This window comes from Pocillopora verrucosa, chromosome 12, assembly GCF_036669915.1.
Source record: "Pocillopora verrucosa isolate sample1 chromosome 12, ASM3666991v2, whole genome shotgun sequence".
Taxonomy (NCBI): domain Eukaryota; kingdom Metazoa; phylum Cnidaria; class Anthozoa; order Scleractinia; family Pocilloporidae; genus Pocillopora; species Pocillopora verrucosa.
Genome location: NC_089323.1, coordinates 6,317,393 through 6,328,161, shown reverse-complemented (window position 1 = coordinate 6,328,161; position 10,769 = coordinate 6,317,393). Strand labels below are relative to the sequence as shown.

At 37.8% G+C, this 10,769-nt stretch overlaps 2 protein-coding genes across 3 annotated transcripts; one reads left to right on the top strand and one right to left on the bottom strand.

Moving 5' to 3' along the window:
* Positions 1-289: 289 nt before the first annotated feature.
* Positions 290-1,898, bottom strand: LOC131789043 (melanocyte-stimulating hormone receptor-like). The gene has a single exon (XM_059106110.2). It carries the CDS (start codon positions 1,187-1,189, stop codon positions 290-292), a length of 900 nt encoding a protein of 299 aa, XP_058962093.2. The 5' UTR covers positions 1,190-1,898.
* A 631-nt stretch (positions 1,899-2,529) lies between these two features.
* Positions 2,530-10,738, top strand: LOC131789059 (uncharacterized). 2 transcript variants are annotated; one of them, XM_066159195.1, is made up of 11 exons: positions 2,530-2,709; positions 4,335-4,668; positions 5,298-5,360; positions 6,212-6,356; positions 7,222-7,263; positions 7,569-7,594; positions 8,171-8,212; positions 8,572-8,642; positions 9,251-9,350; positions 9,758-9,803; positions 10,089-10,738. In XM_066159195.1, the coding sequence occupies exons 1-11, from the start codon at positions 2,661-2,663 to the stop codon at positions 10,209-10,211; spliced, it is 1,041 nt and encodes a 346-aa protein (XP_066015292.1). In that variant the 5' UTR covers positions 2,530-2,660; the 3' UTR covers positions 10,212-10,738. The 2 variants fall into 2 exon arrangements, with proteins under 2 accessions (XP_066015292.1, XP_058962110.2); XM_059106127.2 differs by having other exon boundaries at positions 4,362-4,668; positions 10,089-10,728.
* Positions 10,739-10,769: the final 31 nt, after the last annotated feature.

Sequence of the window (10,769 nt, the reverse complement as noted above, 5' to 3'; positions counted from 1 at the left end):
AAAACTCTGAAGGTTTTCGCTCACATGATGTATGTTCGCTTTCGCAACCAACAATTGAAGCTCGACTTGTAAATGCAAATCTAAATTTTCCCGAATTCAGTGCGTTTTTATCTTCCCCAGTTATACCCATCCATACTTTCCGCTGTCTGTTTAACACGTTTTGAAGTCACTAAAGCGTAAGGTTACAATTTCATTCTATTGGCAGTCGGCCAGTGGTAAAATTTATGGTGCAAATTACGTTTCTTAAAACGTGTTAAGGCTTAAGGAAACTGTCCTCTGTTGTAACAGATTAATTATCCTCAGTCTGTCGACATAGAATCCTCTTCGCTACCTTTATAACTGCCGTTCGAAGCTCTCGGAGACGCCAACAGTATAAAAAAGGGTTTATGGCTGAGTTCGCAAATGCTATCGTATCAGTTAAGTTCCAAGCAATTGTCCAGAGGCTTGTGTAAAAGGTCAAAATGATCATGGCAGTAAAGAGCGGTAGATAACAGACGACCATCACAACAAAATACATAAAAGTATTTTTGGCGCTCTTCGATTTTCGTTCCATGTTGTGTTTCCTTTGGTAATCTTGTGTGGAATTCGCTACGGCATTTCTTTGAGCGCGAATTTTTAACCGGTGGCGACAAATGATGAGGTAAATCCCCATGTAAGAAACAATGGAAAATAATAGGTAGATAGGAATGCTAACTGCTATAGCAAAATAATAAGCGGTCATGTTCCATAGACCTAACAGGGACACCAGGCCATTGAACAACCAAAGGCTGATTGCGATGAGGATGGCCCGATGCAGGGTCATCAACAACGGATATCTCATGTGATAGAGGAGAGCGAGGAATCGGTCCAGGCTTATGGCAGTCATGGTTGAGATAGAAACGCCACCTGCTGTCAGAGCCATGGTCGTATATGGTTTGTACACGAAGCTAGCTTTTGTTAGCTCATAAGAGATATAGAGTGGTTGTGCTACAAATCCAACCAGAAGATCAGACACAGCCAAGTTGCAGAGGAACACGATGGATGGTGATCGAAGGAAAGGTGACTTAACTATGGCGACCAATACCAGTAAGTTATCAAGTATGGATACAAAGATGAGTGGAACATTTAGAACGCAGTTAATGATGACAATCGTATCAGGGCGTTTATACTCATTTTCGTAAAGGTAATCTGTGATAGTATTGTTTCCCATCTTCTCTGTTAATTGTGGAAGTACAGCGGAAATTTAGCCACCGACGATGTATATGTGTTCGTCACAGCGAAAGAATACCAAAATCTTTATATCTGTAACACGAAGATAAATTTCGTGATAATGATGTTCATTATTCATAAACCTGTTTTTTGAGTTATTGTTGTTGTTGTTATTTAAATTTACACGTAATCCCTCAGACTGCCTTTTTTTGTGCGATGTTATGATTAAAATCTTGATAACTACAGCTGTTTTTACAGCCAATAGCTGGCCGGTCACACAATCTGGCCTCATGCCGAACTTAACAGGTCACTAGTTAGTACATTTATATTTTAATTCGTCGAAGGTTGGATAAGTTCTTAAATTAAAGTCCTTGGCGCTTCAAATTTTTTTTTCGTGGATTTAAACTAGCGTGAGCTAGTGTTAATAAACTGTAAATAAGAAGAGAAAAGTTTAACATGAAACAAGTTGACTAGGAAACAGTATATTAGCAAGATGCAAATAACTTAGCGACCCGCGTACATGGTTGAACATTGGCAATATTTTAAGTGAAAGTACGGAAAACTAAATCAAGAACTTGGAAAATTGAGACAATAGCAAATTAGTGAGGCAGGGAGCATATTTGATACAAGGGAAAAGCTTACTTTACAAACGACTGGAATGAGAATTTGCCAGAAAGGCTCTGAAAGGGACCGGTAAATTGAAAAGATAGTGTTCGCACTTGTTTTGGCGTGCACAATATTTTTAAGATAGATGTATAGAATAAAAAGATTGGTACAAAACAATAGGGAAAGGCAACATGAAACTGAGAGGGTTGCAACCATTGTTGTTAAGACTTTTTACACCTCGCCGGTAAGACAGCTGTTTCTTTCCATCAATAAGTTTTGGTAAACTTTTAAATGACCCATTTTCCAATTCATTAAAGTTGATTGTTCTACAAAAAGGAAACAATTAGGCGAATCTAGAGATCAATTCCGAACTTTCCCTCTGCACTCCAGTATTCTAGGAAGTAACAGTGTACAGCCAACCTGCTTAGTTAGGCGAATTAATTGGGTAAATTTCTAAAAAAAAAGCTGTAATGCTGTGTCTGCGAAAGCTCAAATATTGAGGGCTTTCTCACTGGTTATAATGCATACTTTACTCCAATTCTCTGATAAATGAATTTTTTAGCTCTAAACTACCGTGGTAAAGGGGTTTGCAGTAGAAGACGATTTCTAGACAAAACAAAGAAGAAGCGAGTGTATCTCCAGCTATCAAAGGGTTCTCAGCGATTCACTTAGAGAGAGCTTACACCCACAACCAACTGAAGCAACTAGTCCCCAGGGCTTTTCAAATCGCTGAAATTCAACATGGCGAACGCTTGATGTTTGATGTTCTTCGAATGAGTAGGGGTTGGTGGTTGGAAGAGAAAGCTGGAGGCAATGTAGACGCTTTGGCTATGAATTGGTCAAAGCCACAATGTAGCAACTGAAATATGGATTCCGAAGCTTTCGAGATCGCTAGAGGTCTATACAACTCGAAAGGTATCGTATTCGGACAATTTACTGTCTATGTAGATAATAGTATTTTACATGATAAGCTGAATTACGCCCGCAAGTTTTTGCGGGCGTAATTCAGCTCATCATGTCATGGTCTGGTGGAGGACAGACGCGCCGATGACTTCAACATTTCTTTGCTCCTTTAAAAAAATACCAATAGATTCCATGTTGCCGTGGGTCCGTGCAGTTACTGTAATAAATTACAGAAGAATTTAAAATGTGGTTAGAATAATAGTCACACACTTGGCTGTGCCCTTTGTTTCCACTTTTGTGTTCTTAATTCATCTTGTTGTTATCTGTGATGTACTAAAAACTGAACAGACAACATGACCAACATGAAGAGAGGGGCTCAATTTGTTTCTTGGAATTTCCTTGTTTAAACGATGTTATTTATGACATGTAAATGCTGTCTTTGATCTAAATAATTTTTTGTTACATGAGGTAGGATTGGAATGTCAATATTATGCTTTTAATTTCTCATTGGGACATACCCTATTTACTATTTTCCAACCTCCCTCCCTCAATGGCACTCCTGTGGAGACCAAAGGACCTGTGGAAATATTTTTGAAGAGGTGGTCATAATTTTGAACTTGTGGATAAAATTTTAAAGGAGAAAAAACAGAAAATAAACTAAGAACAAAGCTATAGTCCTGTAGATGCACTATTGTTTTGTCCATTAATTAAGAACTGTATGCATAATGGAGCAAGGGGCTGCGTAGAAATCTTACCAGGGTCAGTTAACCCTTTACACCCTAACATTGGTGTTCATATTCTCCATCCTGTTCTCTATACCTTTCCCCTGTTACTGGAAAGGAGAATTTGTTTGACAATTGGGTACTTCTTAACCCTTTCACTCCTTCAAGTGACCAAGACAGAATTTCTCCTTACAATATCAATACAATATCAAGCAGGCAGGTGATGAGAATAGAGAAGAATATCAATGATGGGATTATTAGTTGATCCAATACCAAATTCTCTCAACTAACATCATAAGAATTGTATGGCAGATAGTAAGGAGAATTACTAATCAGATCTTGGGAGTGAAAGGGTTAAATTGGTGATCATCTCCTTTATTCTCATGACCTTTACATTTGATTCAAGGGTGATACTGTAAGGAGAAATTAGAGGCCAGTCACTATTGAGAGCTTAAAGGTTAAGAAATGGAGTGTCCTCCTAATGGAAACTGATACGAGATTTTGCTTTTTTTTTTCTTCTGTTGTTTAATCAAAACTATAACAGAAGTCTTGAATGTGATTGTTTATCACCAGCCCAGTTTGAGCACCAATAGGACAGTGTATGCATTATTCTTGTAATTGGATGGTGTAATTTGACAATTATCATGGTATGCCTGTGTAAAAGGACAGTATGCTTCATGTGTGCATGCTGTTGTCATGCATTTTCACTAAATTAACATTTCTTTTTATGAAAACATGTAACCGATGTCTACAGTAGTTTCTTTCTCAAATTTTGCTGTAGTTTTGAGTAGTTGGTAGCAGAACTAAATGGATTCCAATTCTGTCTGTAATCATACTCAATCAGACTCCCCCTAAACCATTGTCTAATTTTGTTAATGACTCGTATCATTACTGACTGAACTGGACTCCAATCAGTCTTATCACCATTATTGACTATTCAAGTGAGCATCCAAAGACCGCCTACTGCAGCCCAACATGGTGTGCTCACTACCAGCTCTAGAGGGCCGCCACCTCATGCTGGAATGAAGCCTCGTCCATTCAGTGCCAAGGCTAGAATAACTACAGAAAGGGTTGGAGAAAAGACAAATGTAGGGCACAGATCACGACTTCCATGGAGACCATTTTCTGGACATGCTGCACTGAACAGACCAGCTCCTTTAATGAACAAAGAATGTGACAGTAGCACAGTTGCGATGAAAGAGGAACTCAGCCAAGATTCTACTCCTGTTCCCTCAGTGTACAAAGACAGGTTAGATTTTCACGTGTTAAGAGAATTCTAAGTTTGTTTTAGCCAAACACCTCATAAACTGTAGATTTACCTCAATCCCTTTTTTCCCTAACATCAGAGGGCATGAAGAATTTAGATATATGAAAATTCACATATTTCATATATCTAAATATATATCTATATTTCACATTTCATATATCTGAATTCTTCATTCACTTGGATGTTTATTTGTACCCAATTCATTGACCAGCTCCCAGTTGGCTTGTTAGCTCAATTGGTAGAGCGCTGCACCGGTATCGCAGAGGTCATGGGTTCAAATCCTGCACGGGCCTGAATTTTTTTTCAGGTCCTATTTACAACTACTAGTTTCAGTAGTGTTCTTAGCTGCGAGGATCTTCTAATTTCATCAGAGGGCATATTCTCCATACTGTTCATTATACATTTCCTAAGGTGCTGACAAGGAGAATTTGTTCAATAATCAAGAGGTGCTTTGGTTAATGATCATTTCCTCTATTCTTGTGTCCTTAAAGTTTGGCTCAGGGAAAATATTGTAAGGAGAAATTAGATGCTAATCACTCTTAGGGGCCAGAGAGTTAAGACCAGAATCATTACTGACAGTAACTTTGTTTTGTCCCAATTAATGTGAACAGGTGTTTGCCCAAGAATCTTACAATTCTACAGGAGTGGCTGACAGAAGATGTGCCAAATAACTGGTGAGTACTCATATTATTTTTTGATGTGTGGTTTCCTTTGATTGAACATTCCAAGCTTTGTTGTCAATACCAGACACGTGTACAATGTGTTCAATTCGAGGCTCAAATTCTTGGTTTAAAAGTTTTGATCCAATTAATTTTCCCCTTTGTTTTAGTTCTTAAAGAAGAGAGAAGATCTTGAACAAACAAAAGTAAAATTTAAACTGGTTTCAAAAACTTTTTGAATGCCTTGTAATGATTTTGAACTGAACACAAACCACATCCTACTAACAATACCAATAACTCGAGACATGCAGTTTGTACATAGCTAGGATCTTTTTTAAGTAACAATTTTTAAGTGATTTCCATCTTGACCCTTTGTAGCCCAGCATTAGGATGCATATTTTCCAAACTGTTCTCTGTAAATTTTCATGGCACTGACAGGAGAATTTGTTAAGAGCTTTTTTTTAGTTGGTGATCATTTCCTTCATTCTCATGACCTTAGTGTTTCATTCAGAAGAGACACTGTAGGATGTAATATTTTTCGTTAATGATTCAGTCTTTAACCCATTATTCTCTATATATTTTGCCCTTTGACCTATAACTGACTAGCATCTAATTTCTCCTTACAATATCACACTTCAATCACAAATTTAGGTCTTGAGAATAAAGGAAATGATCTCTAAACAAAGAATCTACCGATTGTTATACAAATTCTCCTTGTCAGCACCTTAGGAAATTTATAGAGGAAAGTATAGAGAATGTACACACTGATCTTTGGGTGTAAAGGGTTTAGTTGACTACTAAGCTCAAAATTAGAGTTTCTTTGTGAAAAAAAAGTGCTAACCTAGCTTGTCCTGTTCTGTTGACAGGCCAACACAACTTACACCCAAACACAGCTTTGTATTCCTGCCATGCATGCAGTCAGAGCAGTGTGTGTGGGACAAGTTACCTGTTGTTCCACCTGCTCAGCAGCCTGATGATGTGTTGATTTTTACTCCAGAACCACAAGTTAAGGTACAGTACATGTATGTGGCATTGATATTGAAGGAGACATGGTGGCCCAAAGGTTGGCATGCTATACTCTGTTTAAAGAAGTGCAGCCTTGAGTCACCTGGCCGAGTCAATGTGTTATGTTCTTGGGCAAATCACTTCACTCTCACAGTGCCTCTCTTCACCCAGGAGTATAAATGGGTACCAGTGAACTGTCAGGAACCAGACCACATGCTTGGTAGAGAGGGGATGCTTGGGATGGATTGTCATCCCATCTAGGGAGGGGAGGAATACTCCTCATCATTTTATAACCCAGAAACCAGGGTTCATGAAAAGTGATTGGTCAATTTTGCTGTAATTTTTTCGGCTGTAAGACTGACTCAGTGTCATTCCATTAGTAAATTATGTTTCATTGAACAATTGGTTCATATGTCAGCGTGTGTTCATCGAGATATGAAGCACACAGGAAGTTTGGAGAGCATGAAAGATGCGAAAGAGAAGAGAAAGATGCGTCAAGAAGCTAGAGTTGCTCTTGGCTACGCCTCGAGCAACTCTTACGCATCTTTCGTGCTCTCCAAACTTCCTGTGTGCTTCATATATCGATGAACACACAGCTGATGCATGAACCAATTGTTTTATAACATTTTCAATATTTTTATAAAATTTTTTTCTCAAGTGATTTGTTTGCTGATGTCATGAGTGTGCACAAAAGGAATATATTGCACACTCGAGCAATTTAATTTGATTAGAAAAACTTACTAGCTATGTTATAATGTTCTGTCTGGTTCACCTAGTTTTAGTAATGCAGTGAGTAAGTCATTTGTACTTTAGGTGCTGGCAGCCATAAATATCCTGTCAATGCTTCCTTAAATCTTTTAATTGTTTACAGAAATTTAAGCCCCCAAAACCAAGACTGCAGTCATTTGTTGAGGTATGATTAAAAATATTTCATGACATACAACTTTATCATACAAAAATAATAATAATTTTTTTTCCAACTTCTGATTTCATGCCTTATCTTTTGACTACTGGTGAGATACTCGACCCCTGAGCTACAGAGAACATTTGTATCATTCAATATTTGAGAAGTGTTTTTAATATCCCTGTACACCTTAACATCAGTATGTATATTCTCCATACTGTTCTCTATACATTTCCTAAATTGGATACAAGAAGAAATTGTTCACAATCAAGAGTTGCAAACCAGTTTTTCATTCGTTAAATTTTTTTTCCAAGGAGGAGGAGACAAGATGCAAACACAGGTGAGCTGTTTTGTAATATATTGATAGAATGAATTTAACAAATGATAGTTAAGCATATTTAGGATTAGAAGTGTTTTCAATGGAAGTTCTTTCTACTGGACTGATAACATAGATTTTAGCCTACTCTATGGTAAAGTTTGCACTCAAGCCAAATGGCTCATCCTGTCTTAGCTTAGCTTACCCTGGTTTGAATTACTTGAAGCAGCTTGGAGTGTTGTTAGTATAAACTGGTCAGGTCACCTGGAAGTCATGTCATCCAGAGGTTGAGTCATGTTGCCCAAAATTTTGATCATTTTGCCAAAAATTTTGGTCATTTAGCCCAAAATTTTGGTCATGTTGCCCAAAATTTTAGTCATGTCGCCCAAAATTTTAGTCATGTCACCCAAAATTTATAGTCATGTTGCCCAAAATTTTAGTCATGTCACCCAAAATAAAAATTCAAGTCACCTGAAGAAACAAATACTTAAAAGTTCAGACTTACAGACTGTAAATAAGCAATTACTGGTGAGTTGAGAATTCTGTATCACTAAAGCGCTGTAAACTATAATAACATGATATTTATTGTTATTTTTTAAGAAGTAACATTGTGAGAACAGATCCAAGTCCCCCTACACATGAGTAAGTACATGGATGAAGAACGTAATTTTTCACATCAATCCTTTCACTCCAAGATCTCATCAGAGATCCTTCTCATCATCTGCCACACAATTCTTATGATTTTAGTTCCGAGAATTTGCTATCAAATCAACTAATCTCCTAATTGATATTTTTCTTCATTCTCATCATTTGTCTACTTGGTATCGTATTGATATTGTAAGGAGAAATTCTGTCTTGATTATTCATGGAAGTTGAAGGATAAATAACAACGTGTGTAACCATTTTTGGAATACACTGGAGATTTCATACCAAGATAAAATTTACAGATGTTTTTGCCTCTATTTTATTCTCACTTTAAGCTTCTTTCAATTATATTTTAGCATTTTTGAGGGAATGCAGAGAGCAGATATTATTAGACAAGAGATTGAAGATCTTGAAAGGCTGTTACAAGGTAACTATTCACAGTGGAGGAGCAGGGAGTGTAGGGCATGGTTGCCCTATTTTGCAATGCAATTGGTCCAAAAACAAGCACCAAATTTTTTTTTAACCGATCAGATGCAAACTTAAACCAAGTGTGGCTTTATCTCTTTTTATTCACACAGTTTGCTAGTTTCTACTTCGAATTCTCATTGGCTCGTTGAGATATTTACTTTCTTCTGATTGGCTCAATTGAAATGTGCTGTAATGGTAGGGGTTTCAATAATGGGGGAGGGGGGGATTGCGGGTGGTTTCCTGTAGCCAGGAGACCTTGAACTCCGTCTGTTAAGCGTTCAAGCGCTCTTTTTGATGCCCGGAATACTGGAAATTTCATTTCCCTGACTATATATATATATATATTCCTTTTTTTTTGGGGGGGGGGGTTTATGAACCATTCCCCCCCCCCCCTTTCGGAAAAGGAGCCTTACATCCTCTTCCTCAACCTTTTCTGTTACACTGTCGGCAGCCGCGTATTGAAAATGTTATTAAAACCCCAGAGTAATAAGTTGATATTTAACCAAAAGAAACTTGTTGACAAAAAATTATTTTTATCATTAATTTTAATATTGTTTTTCATTTTAGGCATCGGAAACCCCAAGGGCTCTTCTATAGTAGTGCGATACCAGCATGATATAAATCACTTGAGAGACATGGCCAGAAACACAGTTGAAGGATATGATTTGTGAGTGAAAATTATCTTATCATACAAATTCTCGGGTTTTTTTTTTCTATTTCAACATTCAATGACATTGATTACCACTTGCAAAATATAAATGACATTCATGTAAATGTAATTTTAAAAAATTGAATTTTAAACTCCTAACCCTTCAGTCATGTACCGTGTTAACTTAGCGTTTTGTGAGATAGCGCTTTTTCTTTTTCGTGTTTGACAGGGACACTTTTTTAGCAGTTGTGGATGATTTAAACGTTTGCTGGGAGCAACTTTCTTCCAATTTATTTTCACGCAGCACAAAATTAAGGAAACCGATAATGTTTTCAACCGATATTACTTGATGAGTAACAGCACACTGCAGTACTGACCACATTGTGTATATCTAAGATCTGGTTTGTTCTCCCTCGTCTTCACAGTTCCCAGGAGGCGCGGAGTCTTACCCCAGTAGCTGCCAGTTTTCAGGTAGGAAAAAATCTATCACATAGGCATGACAATTAAGCTACATTGGGGAAGTGGGTAGGTAAATTTGCACCAATAAGTTAAATTTCCACTGTTGAATGTAAAAAGTATCCCCTGAACAGAGGTTTCCTGTCGATGAAGGTAACAGTATATCGGCCATATCTCCAGTTAGGACCAAAGTTTATTTGCCTTGAATGAAAAGGTCCCATTGTACGAAGGTTGGATTTAGAAAGCGCCGTTAAGTACCTCTCCTCAAAGTAGCTCCTCAACTTAAGTTCTTCTTTGCAGGAGGATCTTGTTAGGTATCCTGAGAAACACGACCAGATAGTGGCGACTATTAAAGAACGACGAGATCAATGTGTGAAGCAACTGGCTGACATAGAACAGGAGATTATGAACAAGGGCTCATGATCTTCACAAGACAGAGGAGGGTGCAATCTGATGCCGAATCCTTATTTACGGTTTTTAGACACCCCCGATGCAAAAGAGGCCCCTGTTCCCTCGGAGGCAGGGTACTTCTTACAATAGACTTTGAGAGAGTGCTGCCCAATAGGCGGACAGTTTCAGTCCAGTACTGCATGAGTGAGCTTTGTTTTAAGGTGTTAAACTTAGGACTGATTGCTTGTTAAAAAAAGAAAGTGTAGTAAACCGCGAGGTTAATGACAAATGCGTCCTATATTTTTTCTTCCCTTTCCTGACGAAATATAATAGGGAACTGGAGAAAGGTGTGTGAAATTGAAGAGAACTATTTTTTCGTTAAGAGTAGCGTGCGAAAAAAAGGCACTTTTCTTTTCTTTTTCTAGGCGGGCGAAGGTAAGTGCGAGATGATAATTTTCGCCCATAAGCAAGCCAAAATTAGACCACTCAGGGTGCTAAGGGTATTGTCCAGTAACGCAAATAATAACCAATAATTTTGTTATAGCGTACACCGCAGCTTAAAAGACACTAACAACGTAAACTGAAGGATTC

Excerpts from the sequence above, each read along its gene's own strand:
- LOC131789043 (XM_059106110.2), bottom strand. The coding sequence starts at position 1,189 with ATGGGAAACAATACTATCACAGATTACCTTTACGAAAATGAGTATAAA.
- LOC131789059 (XM_066159195.1), top strand. The coding sequence starts at position 2,661 with ATGGATTCCGAAGCTTTCGAGATCGCTAGAGGTCTATACAACTCGAAA. Across the intron at positions 4,669-5,297 it reads CCCTCAGTGTACAAAGACAG|GTGTTTGCCCAAGAATCTTA; the intron begins GTTAGATTTTCA and ends TAATGTGAACAG. Across the intron at positions 7,595-8,170 it reads GAGACAAGATGCAAACACAG|AAGTAACATTGTGAGAACAG; the intron begins GTGAGCTGTTTT and ends TTATTTTTTAAG.